General features: G+C 39.2%; 2 protein-coding genes across 6 annotated transcripts in view; one reads left to right on the top strand and one right to left on the bottom strand.

The window, feature by feature from the left end:
* Positions 1-21,051, bottom strand: part of LOC137176945 (metalloreductase STEAP3-like) — a 166,175-nt gene that overhangs the window by 22,118 nt on the left and 123,006 nt on the right. For all 5 annotated transcript variants that reach the window (XM_067582988.1, XM_067582989.1, XM_067582987.1 and 2 more), the window contains one exon: positions 4,304-4,375. The gene's annotated coding sequence lies outside the window, so the exon portion shown is untranslated. The remainder of the gene's footprint in view (positions 1-4,303; positions 4,376-21,051) is intronic.
* en1b (engrailed homeobox 1b) lies at positions 8,938-13,799 on the top strand. Its single transcript, XM_067583283.1, has 2 exons — positions 8,938-9,790; positions 13,031-13,799. Exons 1-2 carry the CDS (start codon positions 9,247-9,249, stop codon positions 13,348-13,350), a joined length of 864 nt encoding a protein of 287 aa, XP_067439384.1. The 5' UTR covers positions 8,938-9,246; the 3' UTR covers positions 13,351-13,799.

The following is a 21,051-nucleotide window of genomic DNA, read 5'->3' as shown; positions in this document are numbered from 1 at the left end:
TATGTTGGATGATGATTCAGCCGAATGCTGACTCACTCGATCTGTCAGTCTGTACTTTGAAAATTACATCTCTTCAGTGGATTAATCGGCCAAACAAGGGGAAAGAGGAGGGACAGGGAAAACAGTGAAAGGACTGAAAGACCTTGTCTAGTGCTGATGCGTCTCCAGCAAGTGAGCTAAACAACTTTTATGCTCACTTTGAGGTCATCGGCAGCCAGCAAGCAAAAACAGCTGAAGCAGAGGTTAATGGATGGGTGGGTGCACCTCTCACACCTATCACCCTTTATGAGCATGACGTCAGGAGGGCTTTCAAGCGTGTGAACACCAAGAAAGCAGCAGGACCAGACAGCATCAGTGGGAGGGGTCCTCCAACTATGTGCTGACCAACTAGCACTGCTGTTCACAATGATATTCAGCCTGTCCCTGGCTCAGTCTGTCATACCCACATGCTTCAAGAAGTCCACCATCATTCCTGTGCCCAAGAAAATAAGAGCAGCCTGCCTGAATGACTACAGCCCAGCGGCACTCAACTCTGTAGTGATGAAGTGCTTTGAATGGCTGGTCAAGGATTACATCTGCTCCTCACAACCCAGCACACTGGACCCACTACAGTTTGCCTACCGTCCCAATCGATCAAAGGAAGATGCCATAGCACACATCCTCCACACCACCCTTTCTCACCTGGACAAGAAAGGGAACTATGTGAGATTACTATTCATTGACTACAGTTCAGTCAACACCGTAGTTCCCTCCGGGCTCGTCACAAAGATTAAACACCACACTGTGCATGTGGATTCTTGACTTCCTGACGGGCAGACCCCAGGTGGTTGCATCTTGAGCCCCCTGCTGTTCTCCCTGTACACACATAAGTGTGTAGCCACTTTTTACTCCAACACCATCATCAAGTTTGCTGACGACACAGTTGTGGTGGTCCTGATCACAGATCCCAATAAAAAGGCCTACCTGAAGGAAATAGAGGACCTGATCTGCTGATGTCAGGACAATAACCTACTCCTGAAGGTCAGCAAGACTAAGGAGCTGATAGTGGACTTTGGGAAGAAGCAGGGAAGGAACTGTGCTCCCCTTAATTTCAACGGGTCCTCGGTGGAGAGGTTGGACAGCTTCAAGTACCTTGGTGTCCACATCACCAAGGGCCCGACCTGGGCGCTGCATACTGACTCAGTGGTGAGAAAGGCAAGGCAGAGACTGTTTCACCTCAGATGCTTGAGGACATTTGGTGTATCCCCTCAAATACTGAGGAATTTCTACTCCTGCCCCATCGAAAGTGTCCTGATATCATTGCCTGTTACAGGAACAGCACCGAACAGGACCGCAAGGCCCTGCAAAGAGTAGTTCGTTCAGCTGAACATATAATAGGTGGTGCTCTTCCCTGCCTAAAGGTTATTTACACCAGGCCCTGTAAGAATAAGGCTAGGAGAATCATTAAGGATCCCAACCACCCGGGTAACGGCCTTTTCTCCCTGCTGCAGTTGGGAAGAAGGTACTGGGTAAACCAGGCCAGCACTGAGAGGCTCAGGATGCCCCCCCAATCATACACATATATTTATTACTATTCCTCTTCTATTTAAACTCTTTCTAATGCACAAATTGAAGGAACTAGTGGGATTACATTTCACTGTGATTGCACGTTATATGATTACATGTGTGTTTGAACTCAGGGTTAAGACAATACACATAATACATTAGCGTCCAGATTCATGAACACATCTGTCAAATGCAGCACATGACATCGTGAGTACTTGCATATGTGTCTATCCATTCTTGTGAGAAGTTTATTGTACAGTATTTCAGTGGCCTTATGTTTTTTTTTTACCTCTTTTCATCACTTGTCATCTGTAACCCTGGCCTCTTGGATTTCCACTGATTGTATCACTGTCCTCAGAGACATTAAGATGCACTGAATTGTCATTCTTGAATAATGCCAAAGCTTATTGTTGTTGTATGAGACACTTGAAAAGACATAAACCTGAAAGGCAGCAGTGGCAGCTAGTGAAAGTGGTTTCATTTGCTTAAAGCTGCTATTTGAATGATTAATAATCAATCAATTGTTTTCTATGTCATTTTCTCTGTCCTCAATGTTAATTAGACATATTACTACATACTTTGGGGTTTTGGACAGTTGGTTGGACAAAATGAGATACAACTTGGATTTGGAGAAATTGTCAATCAATCAATGAACCAATTAATAAATAGCTAAAATCTTCTTCTTCATCTTCTTGGCTAAAATAAGACAGAAGCTAGTCTGCAACACAAAGGAACCTCCCAAAACCATAATAAAAATATATTCTTTTTTGTCATATTTAATTCTGGCACAAGGCAAGAAATATTGTATGACCAGTTAAGGCCTTGTTAACAACCTTTACTTGCTCTTGATTGTTTGTAATTTCTTAAGATAGCTCTACTGTAAAGTGACACTATGAAGTTTTAGTTTGGGTATGGCATGTATTTACATTTTGAGAAATATGTTTATTTGATTTTGAGAGTTTGATACCGCCAGAGAGTTATGTGCTTTGGACAGAACTAAGCTAGCTGTTTCCCCCTGTTTCCAGTTTAGCACTAAGGTAAGCTAATCACCTGCTGGCTTTAGCTTCATATTTAGCGTACATACATGAGAGTGCTATCAATCTTCTCATCTAACTCTCAACATGAGTGTATTTCTTCTCTAACCTTTACTCTTTTCCTTACATACCTTACCCAAACTTAAACCCTAATCCTAATTCTGAATGTAAAACAACTCTAAATTGAATGCAAATTTTTATTATAAATTCTACACTTTATCCTAAAAGTAATCCTTAATTTTAAGTCCTTAAATCCAGGGCTTACTCTATGATATCAAAAAGTCTTCACTTTAAGCCATTACATTTCTATCTTTGTGAGGACAGCTGATGGTTGCACGCAGAAATACGAGAACTCACACACATGCACACTGATGATTTGCAGGCAGGCAAGAAAATGGCATAACTGTCAAAAACACATCTCTGTCTTGTTCTCAAGGCCGGGTAATAATCGGAGTCTAAAGGAGACTACGCAGAGATCAATCACACGTACACACTTCTTCCTTTATCCCGTCAACCATCATCCACCTCTGCCTCCTCCTCCTCCCCTCTTTGTAGGCTGTCATTATTCATGTCCTGCCTTCTCCCTCAGCGTTGTCATGACAGGCAGGGGTTTTAGAGCCGCCGAAATGGTTCCACCGTTCTTCCTGTACACCATCAAATCATGCTGCTAATATAAATCTATGAGTATTTGTGTTTCATTGTTGAGTCATTGCTTGCTATTAAAGCAACTGCAATGAAGTCCAGGGTTACGCCTTACATTCAAATGTACTTATATCAGTTGCTTCATAATAATTTAATTAAATCTACTCAAACTGTCTGCTTTCAAATCTGATAACGACTTATTCGAGATATCATTAATTTATCAGCGTGTCTCTTAAGAGTGTTTTTTTGTAATCCCATGACATGCAATCTGTCTTTAATGAATATATGGGGAGTAAAGGTTACGGAAATAAGTCATTGGAGCGGGCGGCTTTTATTGTAACAAAGCCAATGAGGACTATATCTTTCATCTCTCCTCTGGCTGATAACAGTGACAGGCCGAGGATGCCAGATGAGAGAGGCGATCCTCAGAGAGTCGACTGAAAGGTTAGAGTGGCCCCAGGCAGCATGGCTGATGAGGACACACACACATGCATGCACACACACAAATCAAGACCCCTTCAGTCACGCATTCATACGGTGCTTCACACACACTGCTCAACATGCTTGATGTGTCAGATTACACTGCCAATCAAAGAGTGAACAAAAACGTATTACTATAACGGCTTTAAACAGGATTTTAATTATTATTAATGCTCAAAAAATGTGGAAAGTTTCATAACACATAATGATAATTAATGCATTAATTGTTTTTCCAAATTTCATAGTAATCCATCCAGTTGCTGTCGAGACATTTTAACACATTATTTAAGTTTCTGCTTTATAGCAACAACATGCAGCAATGTTAGACTTGTGATTTTGTTAACGCAAGACCAGCAAAGTGTCCGCATCGATTTCATTTGCCAATTTGTAAATGAGGCCCATTTATCTTCAACTGAAGCTTTCACAAACTTCTCAGCAAGATGTAATAAGACTAAGGAGCTATCTGTCGCCCACTTCTCATTAGGACTCTAAAAAGATCCCCGAAAGCTTAATTATTTATCTGCATTAATATCCGCTCAATTATTAATGGTAGGTGAGGGTGTGTGTATGTGTGTGAAGGCCAAAGATCAGCCCTCCTTTACCTCAGCTTCCCTCCTGATTAATGGATGAGCGAGAGGAGCCCTTCATGTATTATTACTGCAGAGAGCCTGGACCTTAGAGAGAGAGACACAAACAGAGAGAAAGAAAGAGAGAAAGAGAGAGAGAGAGAGAGAGAGGAAACTCAGTGAATGATAATCATCGTTTAGTATGCAAACATGTCCTCTGTACATTGCTGGCATTTCAATGTTTGAAAGGGCTTGTATGGCAGAGAGGAACGGGATGGAGAAAGTCCAATTTCATTCTTGTTTGTGAAATATCTTCAATGTTTGAGTCACATCACCACAGATGTTCTTAAATTTGACACTTGTGGCACAAAGTGATGAAATGTGAAAACAGAAAACACAAGATTTATCCACCAGTTTGAAGCTGGTGGTCATTCTTCATCAGATGGTTTCACAGGTTTTATAGCCTCAGCGTTTAGATTTGTGAGACAAGTTGAGATATTTGAAATTATCAATATATTTTTTTAATCTAATATACTTTATTTTTCAGACATTTTAAATGAAAAATGCTTTTTTATATGGGTTGTATTGGCTTTTATGAAGGAAGAGAACCATTCATTTTGTTTCCATGTCACTATTTGTCATTGATTAATGCTCCTGTTTTGCTTTGTAACCCTTGTTTATGTTCTTGCTTAGTTATAGTGAAATGATGGACACAGTTCATAAAGTGTCTTTCAGCTGCTTTACTCTGACATCTAGTGGACAAACACAACAGTGCCTGCAAGAATTTGTTGATGTGCTGAAAAGAGTTGATATATATGGAAATCACAATCAGGCAAATGAAAATCTTACATTTATTATAGTGATTTTTTTTTAAAGAAATGAGTGTCATTGTCACAAAATAAAAATTATGTAAAACATGTTTAAAAAAAAGATGTTTGTATAAAAAGCGGCCATGTTTTTCAAGTCTAATAATATTTCTGATTTTTTAATCAAGAAATTAAAAATCATTATATTAAATTTTAAACTATTTTTAAATGTTGTTATTAGTACAAATGATACAAATTATCCATAATTTGCTGTGTTTGTATTTCATTTTTACCTTATTTCATTAAATTTGAACTTATATTTAGTTTATAAATGCTGTTCTTATGCAGCCTTGCCTAAAGGAGGATTTAATGTAAGCAGTATGTATTGAATTAATTTAGAAGTAGTTTGTCAAGATGTATTTTCAGTCAGATTCTGACATTTTGAAATATTTCATCATTCTTACAGTTGCCCGAAAGTTCATTTCTAGCTCAATGGGAGGGTCATTTTTTTCCCCCTTTTCTTACTATTTACAGTGCCTTTCTCATACATGTAAAAACTACATTGTTTTAGAAGGTAAAGGACAAATCTTTTAAAATAAACATGCCAAATAATAGTCAAGAACACAGGCTGGTTGGTTTGTCACTGTGTATGGTGACTGAAAACCATGTCAGAGGTGAAACAGGGTCAAACATGTAGGTGCCATTTACACTTCAGCCACTAGATGTCGCCAAAGTCCTGTATTTGCTGTTGACCTTCCAGATGTGGATCAGTCCTTCCAGTGTTTCCTATCAGGAACCCCCCCAATAAACCTTTATGTCCAATTTAAGATGGTCCTTGTCTATCTACTGAGGGCAGGTGATAATTAAGCCTCTGCTCAGTAATCTTATTACATTCTCTTTTTCTTACTTTTCTTTTTGAAAAATATATTAAAACCCCTTAAAAACTTGTACAGAACCTTTCACAGCCTCCTTTAAGACATAGACACATTAAGCTGTAATTAACTGACTATTCAGCCACAATATATAAGATCATAATATACTGCTCACTTTGCTCTTTAACCTGAACCTGGAAAGATGAAGATAGTGATTTAACAGAGCCCTGTTTCCCGTCTTCCTCCACTGGGTGACAGCACAAGCATGCAGCTGCAGACAGAAGCCACCCACAGCTTCACAACTTTCCTCTGAGCATCACAGTTATTTAGTCATCTGAAACATTTTGAAGACATCTGATAAAGATGATTTTTGCTGGGGTTTTTTTTTTTTTTTTTGGTGGCACAAACAGAGCCACCTGAAGTTAAAAAAAAATCGGAAATTTCTGACAACACAGAGAAGCATAGTTGGAGTGGACATGAGCCAAAAAGTAAAATATGCTTTGTGGCCATAAAATATGACACAAGGCTAATTTGTTACTGTTGTGGAGAAGATGACTGTTTTCTTCATTAATGCCTTTTTTGGGATGAAAACTGAATCTACTTTGATCACTAAAGATTTGATCCAAGCAAATCTTTTCTATTACATTGCATGAGGACAATGAAGCTGCTGTTGTTTATATTTGAACATTATAAAGACTCAAATTAGACTGAACTATTTTTGGGTGACAAAAATTACTTTTTTCAGATGCGAGCTCTTCTCTTAGTCATTCTGGGAGTTTGATTTTACTGCAGTGGATTATTATTTGAAGTTTCTACACATCACACCTTTTCATTTCAAATATAGGCCTAATCAGTTTTATTTATGAAGCTCAAAGTCTTTTTTTACTTTATGAAAAAACTGTAACTCTAAAACAAATGTACAGTTTTTTTTTTAGAAATATCACACATCTTGTCACAAAACAACAAACTGTTGTGGGATAATTCAATTCATAGTTTGAGACATAGAGTTTGGATGATGTGACAAGAGTGTTGGCTGTTTTAAAGGGTTCAGACTAGTTTTATAGGCCTGATAACAAGCTGGAATTTCAGCTGGAATCAACTGAAGACAATATAAATAATAGAAAAGCAAACAAATGTTGGATGTAGAGCAATTGTATAGTTTGCCTTTGTTTGGTGTTTGTTTCATTTAATCCTTCAAATCAACCGAGTTGCCTGAAATGAATGATTTTCTTGTTTGTATCATAGAAGTAATTTCAGGTACAATCCACACACACACACACACACACACACACACACACACACACACACTGCCTTTACTTACAGACAGAACATCAGCTTTTCAACAAGGCTCATCATGACTCTGTGTGTGTGTGTGTGTGTGTGTGTGTGTGTGTGTGCGTGCGTGCGGTGCGTCCCTGCTGCTGAAGCACCCAGTATATATAGGCTACTCAATAAAAACGGGGCTGCGCTCCGTCAGTGCATTTATCATCCTATTACGGCGACAAATCCGACTCCCAATACATGAAAGGTAAAATGAATCACCAACGTTAAGCCGTCAATAAAGTCATTTCTGCAAATGGTGTCTCCGAGGGCCCCCGCTATTATTCAACAAGCTTTATCAGCACCTTGGAAATAGCGCGGCCCCTGCTTCACTTTGATTAAGGGCCCTGCCAGGGACCGGTGACAGCGTTTTTGACTCGGGTTTTATTCAGCCCTCTCCCCGTGATGAACACCGGGCTGATCGGGCGGAATGAAGACTAATTAAAAGCTATAAATTATCTCTTGCAGCCCCTCTCAAGGAGCCTCTCTTTGCGGCGCCAGATAAGAGCAGACTGAGTGCTCATTTACCCACAATGGCGCTGCGGCTAAACAGCATATTGATACTGTCCTAATTGGAATTTAATTAAGTAGCCATGGCTTCCCACTCCGGCCTGCGGGATAAAGATTTCACTGCGGCCGTGTTAAACATCAACACGTCCCCACTTTCATGCTGTTGCTATTATCATTATTAATAGTATTATTTCAAATCGCCAATTAGAGCTTGATGGCCGTTTTATTCTTTTTCTGGAGATTTTATAAAACCACCGTTAATTATCGGGACACATTCCTGCTTTCTAGGCCTTTTTCTGTTTCTGTAAAGTTCAAATTTTTTTTGTCCTGGTATTTTTCACATGAGTGGATGTGTTTTGTGGTGCTGCCACAAGCTAGATTATCCAAAATCTGAATCATAAATGTGGCCTAGATGCGTCACACAGGAGCTACAGAAGCTGAAAGGACGTGAAAAATGCCAAAAAAGAGAAAAGAAAAGGCTGGTGATACTGGAAATATCCAAATAAACCTTTTTAGAGACGTTTATCTTTGAGAATTATTGGGTTTTGTTTGTGTAAGGGTTTGTTCTCTTTCATTTTCTTTTTCTAAAATAACGTTTCCAGTCCTATCACCTTCATTTTAAGAGGATTAATTGTGCTGCAGCCTTAAAATATAAGGCACGAGCCAAATTATGAATTATATATCTACATTAGGCCTCTGCAGAGAGGCGCAGGAGACATCAGAAGACTGTAGGTAAATTAAAATGAAAATTACCACAGCCTAAAGTAATTTCAGTGATATATTTTTTTTTCTAAATTAATCTCCAATTAGTATTCTTACAATAAAACAATAGTCTACATAATCAAAAATGTGATTTAACTACATAAATTTAAATGAAAAAACACATTTTCCATAACTTACTGTGTTCCCGCATGGCATTTTCACTCACTGCTATCTCACTGTTGTTTTTGTTTTGCTGTGTACATGTGTATGCACGTGCGCCTCAGCGAAATCGATCCAACTACGCGCGGGCTACGAGGGCGCGTGCTCGTGCGCGGCGCGTCCTAAACCCTAATTGGACGCCGTCAATTGTGACAGGGACGATCTCCGCAGCTGATTGGTCCGCTGCACGTGTGTACGCGCACACTGGGTGTAAGAGAAAGAAAAAAAAAAACAGACGAGGGGAGATAACGCGGTTTAGGAGAGTTTAGGAATACACAGATATTATGCTGTACCGGGGAGAGGCACGGACACTGGTTATAACGGGGAGCTAGTCGCTATGCCAGGTCTCGGAAGACTATTAGGAGACGACATGTCGCCGCTGTAGGTGATATTATAAACTAACACAGGTATTTATTCGTTTTATTCCAGCGAGAAGGCTTGTTTTTTTACATGCTGTCCGTCTAAATTGGATACCGACGGGGGGCGGGAGAGCGAGCAACAAGTGGAGTTTGGTGTGGAGAGGTCGAAATTTCTCACCGTCACCAGCTATATGGAAGAGCAAAAGGAGCCCAACAGCGGCCGGGACTCGACCGAGGAGGAGAGCATGTCCCTGTCGCCGAACCTCCCATCCCCTCCCATGATTTTACCCCACCAGGCCGCCCAGCAGGCCCACAGAACCACCAACTTTTTTATCGACAACATCCTCCGGCCGGACTTCGGCTGCAAAAAGGAGGCGAGCTACCGCGACCGGAGCCAGACGCCGGGTAGAGAAAACGTCAACCCGCTGGTAGCGAGGCCACATACCGGCAGCCTCTGCCTGGACTCCAACTGCAGCAGCGACAGCACCTCCTCCTCCTCCTCGCCCTCTTCTTCCTCCTCCTCCTCGTCGTCGTCCTCGCCGTCTTCCAAGCAGAACTCGTCGAAACAAGGCGAACCGGCGAGCAACGGGACTATCAGATATGCAGACAGCCCCTCGTCAATTATGATTGTGAGTGGCAGCAACGGAGCTTCTCCGCCCACAACGAAAGAAAGCCAGCCGCTGTTGTGGCCCGCTTGGGTTTACTGTACACGGTACTCGGACCGGCCCTCATCTGGTAAGGCGCTAATAGTCCCACAAATATAGTCTATCGCCTGTTTGAGTGTTGGGGAAACTGTCTTTCTCACAGTGGCCATTTAAATAAAAACCCTTCCTGACACACTTCCTCTAAACACCTTTGTCAAAGTTATGAGAGGGACTTTAAGGTTGGCAATATTTAGGGTTTAATTTCTCCTTGTAACGCAGTCACAGTGTGGCTTTGACTCATCCAATCAGAACAGAGCATTTCTTTTATACAAGCCATTTTGGAGATTTTTTAAAAAACAACAGACTTTAAAAATATGAAAATAAGGTTTAGAAAGACAGCAAAAGATGACTAAATTAAACAAAACAGTTCCCATAAATCATCTCTCTCTCTGTCTGTGTCTCTCACACACACATGCACACAGACATTTACGCACAATGAAGCGCATTATGAGTGATTGTATGTCGCTAAGCTATTTCTTACAAGCTATTTGCTCCTGGCCTGTAGCTACAACAAGTCTGCTCAAAAATCAGTGCTGTTATTTTTAGTGCAATTTCATAACATGACGCTAAAAAAAGTTCTCTCCAATAAATGTAATTGTGGGCCTTCATGTCTTGTGTAAATGTAGTCTGTTGTTGGTGAAAACTCTTCTCTCTTCTTTGTGTTGCTGTTGGGCGAGAAGAATATTATACACTGTTCACTAAATATGGTGTAATAAGCTGTTGGAAGTTGAGAGTTGTGTTAAATATAATAGCTAAAATATTGCTGCTGCTGCTGCTGTGTTTGGTTTGTCAGAAAAGCACAACATAGCTCAAATATCTCAGTTCTGTTAGACAAATATAAATACATTTAGAGTGCTGTAACAAAAATATCAGTCATCTACGAAATATTAAATTAAATTATATTAAGAAGGAATCAGTTACATAAATATAAAACATTATGTTGATGTATTATTATAAGGGCTAGTATAACAACATCACACTGAGCAGCTCATACCAGTTATTTCAAGTTCCAATAAAAAAATAGAGTATCATCAGAGAGATTTCTTTTAAGGCCTCATTTGAATGTTTTTCTTTTTTCGTATTTGACTAAACAAAATATAGAAAAAATATGCAAAGATTCTCAAATTCAGTGTTTATGTTATGTTGAGGAATTTGAAGGTGGTTTTAAAAGTATTTTCAGAAAAAACACAGAGAACAGAAAGTCAGAAAAAGTCATGTAGTTGACAGAGGTGATGCTCTCGTGGATCATTGTCGTGCTTTATTTAAAAAATCACGAGTGTAGAGAAGTGTGAACCCACAGTGTTGTTGTGTTTGTTATTTCGTTATTTATTCCTCCTTATATTACAGTCTAACTGGTTTTGTGACTATCAGCTGTTATTAGTCCACATTCAGTGTTTGGAGACTAAAGTTGGTTAAAAGGATGCAGAAGCTTCTATACTTTAAAGGACATAAAGTGTTCTTATTTAATAATTGTAAAAATGGCCGCAGGACACAGAATTAAGTCCTGATTTCCTGACGTCATTGTTTAAAGTGAATGATGAAGAATAACACGGATTTCTCCTGTTTGGAAAGGTGTGTTTTGTTCGGCTGTAGTCTTCATATTACACATCCATTAACGTGATGATGTCACGTTGTTTTTAACGGGTTTGTCATTTTCATGATCATAATAGTGAGTTAAAGGTAATGAAGGATGACGGTCAAAACCCCTTTTTTTTTTACTTTTTATAAGGATCTATTTTCTGTGTAGTTTGTTATATTGGGTTTGTTGTGTTTTTGATGCTTTATGAAGCTTTCTTTCAGTCTTGTGTGGTGTGAGCAGCCTATTGGATAAAATGTGTGTCATCCGGGTCTGACTTCACAACGCATGTCCTGCCTTCACTCATAAATACAGACACTTACTACAGTGACCTATGACGCGTTGTGCTCTAATGCAAATTAGTTGAAATCACCAAACTTTCCTTCTTGAGCTTTATATAATGATACATTTCGGTCAGATTTGTCCTTACAACGCGCTGTATATACATGTTTAGCCTATATGATGAAGAAATCACACACCTGGATGCTTTCCATTCATTGTATTTTGTTTTTTCTGCAGAGAACACTGAGATATGTTAACCTGTGTTTTCTGCAGAGACTCACTTTATTTGATTGTCAGCGAGGCGGCGGGTCGCTGCTTGTTTTGGCCAAATCACAAGTCAGATATGAGTGTCTGCATAGACTTCACACAAAGGCCTGAGTGTCTGTAATGAACCAGCATCACATGTTTATATCTATATGTACACACATGTAGATTTTACACTTTAAAAAAAAAAGATTCGTGTCCGATTTTTGCAGCAATATTTTCTCGCTTATTTCCCTCCAAAAAAAAAAAAAAAACTAATTTTAAAAAGCTGTGAAGGGTGAAACAAATTGTTGGATACTTCCTGCATGAAATGCTGAGACCTAATTTCTCTTCTAATTGGCTAATTGGCATTTACACACCTGTGACCTCAACAGGTTCGTTTTAATTGAATATTAGTTAATATTAGTTGAACAGTAATTAATAGTCACGCGTGATTGTGGCTTTACAACCTCAGTGGCAGCTCAGTAACTGTTAAACGCCGGTGAGAAAATCCACGTAGCTTTAATAATAAAGGCCGGTTTCAAATCAGTGTAATTCTCCGGTTTGTGTTGTTATGAAAGCATCATTTCTATTTACACTACTAAGCCTCTGCTGTCAGCTAGCAGCCAGAGAGTAGCGTGTTATTACGCTGTAGTATTTATTTGTCTTGTAAAAGTTCAAATGTTTCACGTTTTCATGATGAATGCTCATTAGAACTAAACCCTGGTTTGGGTTGAGGCCCAAAACAGCAAAGTGTGGCTTTCTTTCTGCATGATGTCACCTCAGCGAGTCCAGATGTAATGTACAGCAGTATATGAATAATGAGGAGCCAATCAGATAACGCTAAAAATGATTAAAATGATAAGTCATCTTTAAAAATCTAATAAAGAGAGCATCCAGGACGCTCTATGTGCGCCTGCGTGACTTACGCACTGACCAAATCATTCATATCAAACACTCTGGTGACGCATTTGATCACATTGACCAGATAATAAGACGCTTTCATCTGTCATCAGAGAGAAAGAAGCTCAGTCGATATAAGCAGCAGCTTTGATGGTAAATATTAGCGCCTCATATGTAACATGTGCTCCAGCCTTGGAAGAAATATTTCATATGTGAGGGTTCAACTCTGACATTTACGTGTTCGTGCCATTGTTGTTTCCACACCAGGCCCGAGGACACGGAAACTGAAAAAGAAGAAGAGCACCAAGGAGGACAAGCGGCCCAGGACAGCGTTCACGGCCGAACAGCTGCAGAGACTGAAAACCGAGTTCCAGGCCAACCGGTACATAACGGAGCAGCGGAGACAGTCTCTGGCCCAGGAACTCAACCTGAACGAGTCCCAAATTAAAATCTGGTTCCAGAATAAGAGGGCCAAGATTAAAAAGGCCACCGGCTACAAGAACGGCCTGGCCCTGCAGCTCATGGCTCAAGGACTTTACAACCATTCAACGACCACCGTGCAGGAGGAAAAGGAGGACAGTGAATAGAGACCCGGACATTCCTGCTGAGGGCCTCACTCTTTTGGAGATAATGAAAAATTTTAAAAAATGGACTTGAGGTGGGGTAAACGCTATTTAAAAACACAGATTTCTGTTTATGGTAACAGTATATGGACATAATTATATAAATGAACGATCGTTATTAAAGTTTATATAGCCACTGCAGTTATCATGTTGTATACAGTATATTTAATTTCAGGTATGAGCTCATCTCTCATCCGGTCACTACCTGCTGGACATTTCCATCCTTTCCGTCTGTCGCTCATTGTTTTTGTTTTTTTTTTTTTGTTTTGTTTTTTTTAGGATGTCTGATTGGCTCTCTAGGTTTTGTGGTGTCCTGTCCCGCATTATTTCCTTCAACACATCAGTTCGCAGACAAGCCAAAGATTTTAATATGTTCACATGTAGTCTGAAATAAAAAAAAAGAGAGAAAGTTAGATGGATGGAGTTCATTTTTCTTTCTTTCATTCGTGTTTACAGCGTGAAGCGTTGAAGAGTGGTCGGTTATAATGTTTGGGGATTTAAAAAAACAACAACCCCATAATTAAAAAATAGGCCTATCATTATTTCACTTTAAAAAAACGAGCGTGACTTTAACCCCAAACATCCTTATAAAATACCGATATGAACATTTAAAATACATTAGACTCAGATATCACGCAGCGAATTTAAAGGCGCAAACTGTCATTAACAGCTTCGGTTATGAGGAGTATTTCACATCCAGCATTTGTAGTATTTTGATATTTGAGAAAGGTGGTTGTGGCAGAAACACCCTCACACACACACACACACACACACTCATATACACACTAGAAGCAGCTCCTGTTTCACCACAGTTCATCTTTCAGTCAGACCCTGCTAGTTTCTCCGTGATGGATAACTATTAATGAATCTATTTCGGGCGTTTTACAACATTTCAACTTCTCTGCTAAACTCAGCTGAGCTTTTGATGGAGTGAATATTATCGCAGGAACGTGTCAGAGTGGTTGTAGACGCAGAAGCACCTGGTTTCTACGCGGGATTCATTGTGACCTCATGTGACCTCAGGTTCAGGTTTGATAGAGCCTGGCTGTGAACTCTGACATGGCGTGTGTTTCTCTCTCTCTCTCTCTCTCTCTCTATCTATCTGTGTGTGTGTGTGTGTGTCTAACACTACAAGGTCAGCCAGAGCAGTCAGACTGAGTAATAGTAGTTTAGTCTGAGTGGAAGCTGTTTGCATTATAACTACAGCGGCTATTGAGTAATTCAAGTGATTGTTTGCAAATTTTGCTCAATTGTTGGAGATGTAAATAGAGCTCTAAACATATAAACTTCACTTTTTCTTCTGTCAGGTTAAATAAGAAAAACTTTTTTTTCTTTTATTCTTCAATCCACAGTTGGACATTACGTATAAAATCATAATATATTATTAAAAAGTTATATGAGGGTCTTTACGAGGGAGAAACTGAAGACTAATTTTATGGGGGTTTTTTTGAGTTTATGATACTTATGTTGCATTATAGTGACGAGTCAACTTGTTTCTTTCTTTATTTGACAGCTTGTTGTATCAGTTATTAGGATGCACTTATAATTTGCATTTGCCGTCACTGTTAATAGTGTAGATTCAGTTGATCCGAGATAATATTCAGTCACTCAAAACGGCCCGTGAGAAACTTTATTATTGCTGTGGACATACAGTTTTGTTTAGAGAAGATATAATACACAAACATTTCTTTACAAATAAAATGTTAATGAGGAGGAATTTGTCTCCTCCTGACAGCTGAATTTCTTTTGTATTTCATTCTGAAGAAATCTGACTGATTAGTTTGAGGTGTCAGCATGTAACACGCGCGACTGTGCGCGCTCTAAACAACCAACACTGATTTATATGATTTGTGTTTGGTAGCGTCGCTTATATACAGCCGGTAGCGGATCGGATTATTTAATTAAGAGCTAAGAAGCCTGCAGAGGTCTGAGGCGGCAGCAGCAGCAGCAGCAGCAGCAGCGGAGGAGCAGCAGCAGCATTCACGGCCTCCGACTTTCAGCCTTTTTAATTATTTCAAACGCTGCTGCTGCTGCGTTTGCGTTGAGCAGCTCTGCCTATAGAGCAGGGATTTAATAAGCGCACAGCATAGCCTGTTAATAATTGATTTCAATAATAACGACGAGGGGCTTGCTGTTAGTTTATAGGCAGGTTTTAAAAATTTAATTACCATTTTAAAACAATGACCTTTTTTATTTGTAGTTATTTATGAAGACTACTTGTACCTCAGGGGTGACGTGCAGACAATATTGCGCATGTTAATCAGCGAAAATTGAATTGTTTTGAATTGTTTTCCCCATTGCACAGCTATATTATTTTATTTTATTTTTTTAAAAAAAGCAAAAATCAGCTTCTTCCATGAGAGCAGGAGAGTCAGCTGCAGGTAAAAATGTTTTATAAGTGTCAGCTTCCCTGCAGCATCTCTCCAGCACTGGAAACCTCCAGGGGTCATTGGAAGGGGTTTCCTGAGGGGTCCACAGCAATATTAGGAATAATTTAACGTCACTATTCACTAAAAATGTATGAATGAATATTCATAGGATTTGGTTTCAGTTAGTTTGAGACTAAATCTAATTTAATCTGAGCATTATTAAACAGATTTGAATGAAAGTAATGTAGGTTTGTTTGTTATTCTATAGGAAACAATAGATTAGTTCTAATAATCTGAACTAAAATAGCGTTTTGCTTTAGTTGAAGAGATTTTATTTTATTCAAGAGGTTATCAGGCTGTTTAGAAACACACACACAGGCCTAAATGTGTTTGTGAATTCAGGCTTTTTTTTTTTGGCCATCTGGCCTGCATGTGTGAGCAGAGGTGAAGAGGCTGCTTGGCTCTTCACGGTCAGCTAACCCTGCAGCTCCAATATTATGATGATAGTTTCATTCCCCGCTGTGAATGCGGAAGAGGATCTTATGACAGTGTATTTAAAATTCATACAATTATGAAACAGCGAGAGGATTTCTCTCTCTCTCTCCTCTCTCTCTCCCCTCCCTCCCACCTTGTCATTGAGGGAAGCCGAGGGTTTATCTGTAAAACAAAGAAAAGCCAGGGATCGTTTGCATAGTTAGCATAGTCTGCCTCGCAGGCACAATATGGATTTAATTTATATGCAAATGAAAGCAATAAAAGGAGAATACACACTGGAAATCTCTCCCGTTTAAAGGAGGAGGGGGGGGAGAGAGTTGGATTCAGAGCAGGTAGCAGCACACATGCACGGAACAAATCAGCCTCGACCAATAAGGAGAACAACGATGTTATATAATATGCAGGAAAGATTGCAATAGTGTGTAAACTGTGCAACACAAACATCATGCAGTAGACTCCCTGCTAGGAAAGTTTGGAGGAAGATTTTTTTTTAGCATTAGGGGGAAGTTACATTCATGAGGCTCCAGGAAACAAGATCAAACACACACACACACACACACACACATCATGCTTTCTGACAAACATGCAGCCTATTTGCATTGGCTCAGAAAGTTGCCAGTGCATGGCGACCTTTCAGGCTTCATGCACTGCACTGATGTTGTGTTGAAATTGTCATTAGGTAGCTTTGATAGCTAAATACATCTCACATTTGTTCTGCACTCGAGTACAATTTTGAGATACTTGTACTTTACTTGAGTATTTCCATTATATACTACTTCATTTCAATGACAGATGCTGTACTTTTTACATACAAAATATATGACTGCCTTATAAAATACGTGGTATTTTTAGAGCTTAAACTACCCAACAGTAATATTATCTTACAACATCAAAATACTGTTTATATGTGAAAGCATCAGTGACAATAAAACAATAATATGAAGTATATAATAATTTAACATTTTTAAAGGGTAATTCTGCACAATTAAATACTTACTGGTTGCAATTCTGTACTTTCTAATGCAGGAATTTTACTTGTAATAGAAGATAATTTATACTGTATTTTTACTTAAGTAAAGTTATATCTACAATTAATGAAAATCCCACCCTAAATTATATTCACACTTAATAGTTTTCAAGCATATATCTTTCCTGCAGTGTACATTAACATTAAAGGCATAAATTTACATGAATATTTACCAAAAAAGAAGATAGGAAAATCTAGATTATGGATCATTTGTACTTTAATCTGTATTATTTGCAGCTAAACATGTTTCGTGACCTTTTGATTAATTGATTCACCTCTACAGAAGTTGATTTTCTTTCCTCAGCTGTAACATAATAAGATATTTACTTTGGAGTGCTAGACAGTGATGCACACAAACTTGGGTCACCGTCAAGAAACATGCAGGCTAACCACCTGTCACTCAAACAAAGAGGAGAGGGCTACGAGCTGTTCACTGGGTCGTTTATTGTGTGTGATACACGCTTCTGGAAAATACATACTTATTTCTTGAAAGCTTTAAAGGGATAAATGACAAAGATGAGGATACACATAGTGAAATGCATCCATGCAGACACATACAAGCATGTGCAAAACAGCAGGAGAAGATAGAGACTCTGCACTTACACACACACACACACACATACACATGCCTATTTAAAAGAGCTTCTTAGATCACTGCCCTGTGACGGTGGGGGTGCTCAGTAGAGAAGTTTAGTGTAATTCCCTCTCAGCTGCTGCCTCCATAATATGTACTGTAAACACACTGCAAGAAAAAGAGCTTTTCTTATCCATTTTCTTCCTGGACTAACATTTAGAAAATGAGGTAAGTGACATCATGCAGCTCCTCCAGCTGTATGATGTGACACAGCACTAGTTTGTTTCATTAAACAGCTGTTTTAATCGAGTGTCTTTGCACAAACTGTTCAGACAGGACGAGACGTTGTTGTTATTCAGCTAAAAAAAAGCAACTTCAGCATATCAGCTATTTTGATTGTTTCTATACATTCTCTGACTGTACACCGCAATGACAAGTGGAAACACAGGGTGCACAGAGGACACGGAGAGTATGCACAAAGCCACAGTATTACAGATTACATGGTATAAGTCTGCCGGGCCACCAACAGTTAGAGGATCTCAGTTTTAAGACACACAGAAAAAAAAAGCTAAAAGAACATAGCTACTGAAAATGACAGTGAAGCAAATAAACAGGATACAGTAAAAAATACTGCTATACAAAGACAATCTGATTCAATTTATGCCTGTTTAGGATGATTATTTTACCCAAAAATCAATGTAAAAGAACTGATAATACTGCAGATAATGGACTCGGCCTTTGGATAATATGAGACAAAAATGCAGTATTAACATACAAACTGAACACTTTTAGTTTTCTTGTCCATTTTAAATATTTAGCTTCAGAAAACAAACTTTATTTGGATAATTTAAAGTCCATAGTTCATAGGAAATATTATCTCTGTCAGTGTGTTTATTATTAATATTTATATTGACACCAATAGAATGAGTTCATTTATAATTTGATATATTTAAAGACATTATTAAATTTAAATCACATGAATTCCACTATCTAGAGGCAAAAGTTGAGATGGCACTTACTGCTATCTAAGGGTTTTAATTCACCATAATGACTGGATTTAGATATTATCTCATGTAGTTATGCGCAATAACAAAGTGTATCAACAGCGTGTCACATTTTTAAATTACAGATAACAGCTAGGCAGGAATTTATGAGGACATTTAGCTTTAGCTGTCTCATCAGCTAGCTTTCACTTGATACAGTGCTCTTGCTCTAGTTGTCTGAGTGTGATGGTGTAGCCGGGTTGTTATTTCTGCTTTGCGAGTTTTACATGCTGTTTTCATGGAAATTAACCATTTCTAGAGCATTGTTTTTTAATGGTAAAACAGACACCAAAAGGCAGATTCCAGTCTGAGCTCATATTGGTTTTTTTTTACAGTGGAAAAGAATTTTTAAAAAATAGCAAATGTGGATTGTATAATGCAGCTGATTTTTTTTTAAATATATAGGTAAATGAATGAAAGCAGAGTAAAAAAGAAAGTATTGTACAATTGTAAAATTGTAGGATGAACGGGAGGTGTTGCTCATCACTTGCTTCAAATATTATTGGCTTGTCTGTGAACCGTTGAGGGGTCAAGTTGTCTTTGCACTTGACTCACTTCTATTGGAATAACATTTGCAGTGTGTGTGTGTGTGTGTGTGTGTGCACACATGTCAGACCAATCAGCGTTCAAAGAAACTCAGAATGATTTTGACCCTGATCTTTTGTGAGTGTTTTTGTTTCAGGGGTGCACATAGATTACTTCTCACCATGGCGAAATGTACTCATGACTTATTATGGGCTGTCAACTGGACTATCTGAGACTCACACACACAACACACACACACACACAACACAAACATAAACACAAACACATACAAACAGACAAAGGTGGCATTGAAAGGGAACCTCCCACAGTGCAGCTGAGTGTCCAGGGGGCTCTCTGCTCCAACAGCCGTGATCACACCGAGCTAAATCCAGATTACATGGAGGATATACACAGCGCCACTTGTTTACTCTGCCCATCAGGGGGTGATTTGAACGGGGTGGGGTTGGGATGGGGTGAGGGTGCATCAATAACACACTGTACGTGATGCAAACTGCTTTGTTCAGGCCAAAAGTGAGAGGGAACTTCAACTTTTATTTTTTTTTGTGAAGAAATGGATGTGTAAATAATATTTTACCTTCAATGCAAAGCTTATGAATATGAAGATAATTATTTGTGTCATCAAGTTTTATCCAGAGATTCCAACGTCCATTCAAAGGCTGGTTTTCTACTTTGTAAACACCGCAGTTTTTCTACAGGAGTCCTGTATGAAGTCATGTTTTTAGTCTACGTTTTGGCGATAAAATAGTGCTGAAGTTACATAAATCAAATGACTGTTTTATAGGGATGTAAATGAGATTTCATTTTGGTTCCTGTGAACCGACTCTGTATTTTTTTAAGATGTAAGGATGTAATTTTCCAGTGTATAGCGTGCTACCGAGAAGGCGGCGCACTTTAAGGCCGGTTATTCTGCTCTAATTAAAAAGGAAGCGTCAGGAAATGACAGTGCATCTCCAGCCACAGCTATGCGGCAGACAACACATCAATTCAGGCTGCTGGAGAGTGTTTTTTAATCTGCTTCGTCTGTGTCAAAAGAAGTCATCACATGCAGCACATTAATCGGCGTGAGAGGAGTGATCGCACAGAACTTAAAGATACAGGAAGACAAAGGGAAAAGTCTGAATTTCAATGGTACGTGTGTGGATTTTTGTTTTTATCGTGAACAATTTCTGTGGATTGTAAATATGATTTGGTTTAAAAAACGATGTGTGTGGTGCACATTTTTAAACTCTTCTCATGGTGAGTGTCTGATAAAGGCATGAACACACACTTTTACACGCACGCTCGCACGCACGAACACAGTGAGAACAAAGGCAGGGACACCTGGGATTCCCCCTGTTGTATGGGTGGTCACATGCACCTCTGCCTCTTCTTCATGCCTTCCACATGTGGAAGCACTTTATCTTCCCACTGCCTCTCTTGCTCTGTGTGTGTGTGTGTGTGTCTATGAGTGTGTGTGTGTGTGTGTGTACAAACCACTTCACTCCACTGAGGAAACCAAAGCTGTGAGAAGAAGATGGTCATCGATGAGAACAGCGATTAAACCCGCTTCTATCCGCTGCCCCCCTGAGAGGCTTTATACTTCAGACAAGGGCTTTGCTTTTAAAGCGATGC

Source organism: Thunnus thynnus, chromosome 24, assembly GCF_963924715.1.
Source record: "Thunnus thynnus chromosome 24, fThuThy2.1, whole genome shotgun sequence".
NCBI classification, from domain to species: domain Eukaryota; kingdom Metazoa; phylum Chordata; class Actinopteri; order Scombriformes; family Scombridae; genus Thunnus; species Thunnus thynnus.
This window is presented reverse-complemented; position numbering and strand designations above follow the sequence as displayed.

Coding starts and splice junctions, on each gene's coding strand:
- en1b (XM_067583283.1), top strand. CDS start 9,247: ATGGAAGAGCAAAAGGAGCCCAACAGCGGCCGGGACTCGACCGAGGAG. Junction 9,791..13,030: donor CTCGGACCGGCCCTCATCTG/GTAAGGCGCTAA, acceptor TTTCCACACCAG/GCCCGAGGACACGGAAACTG.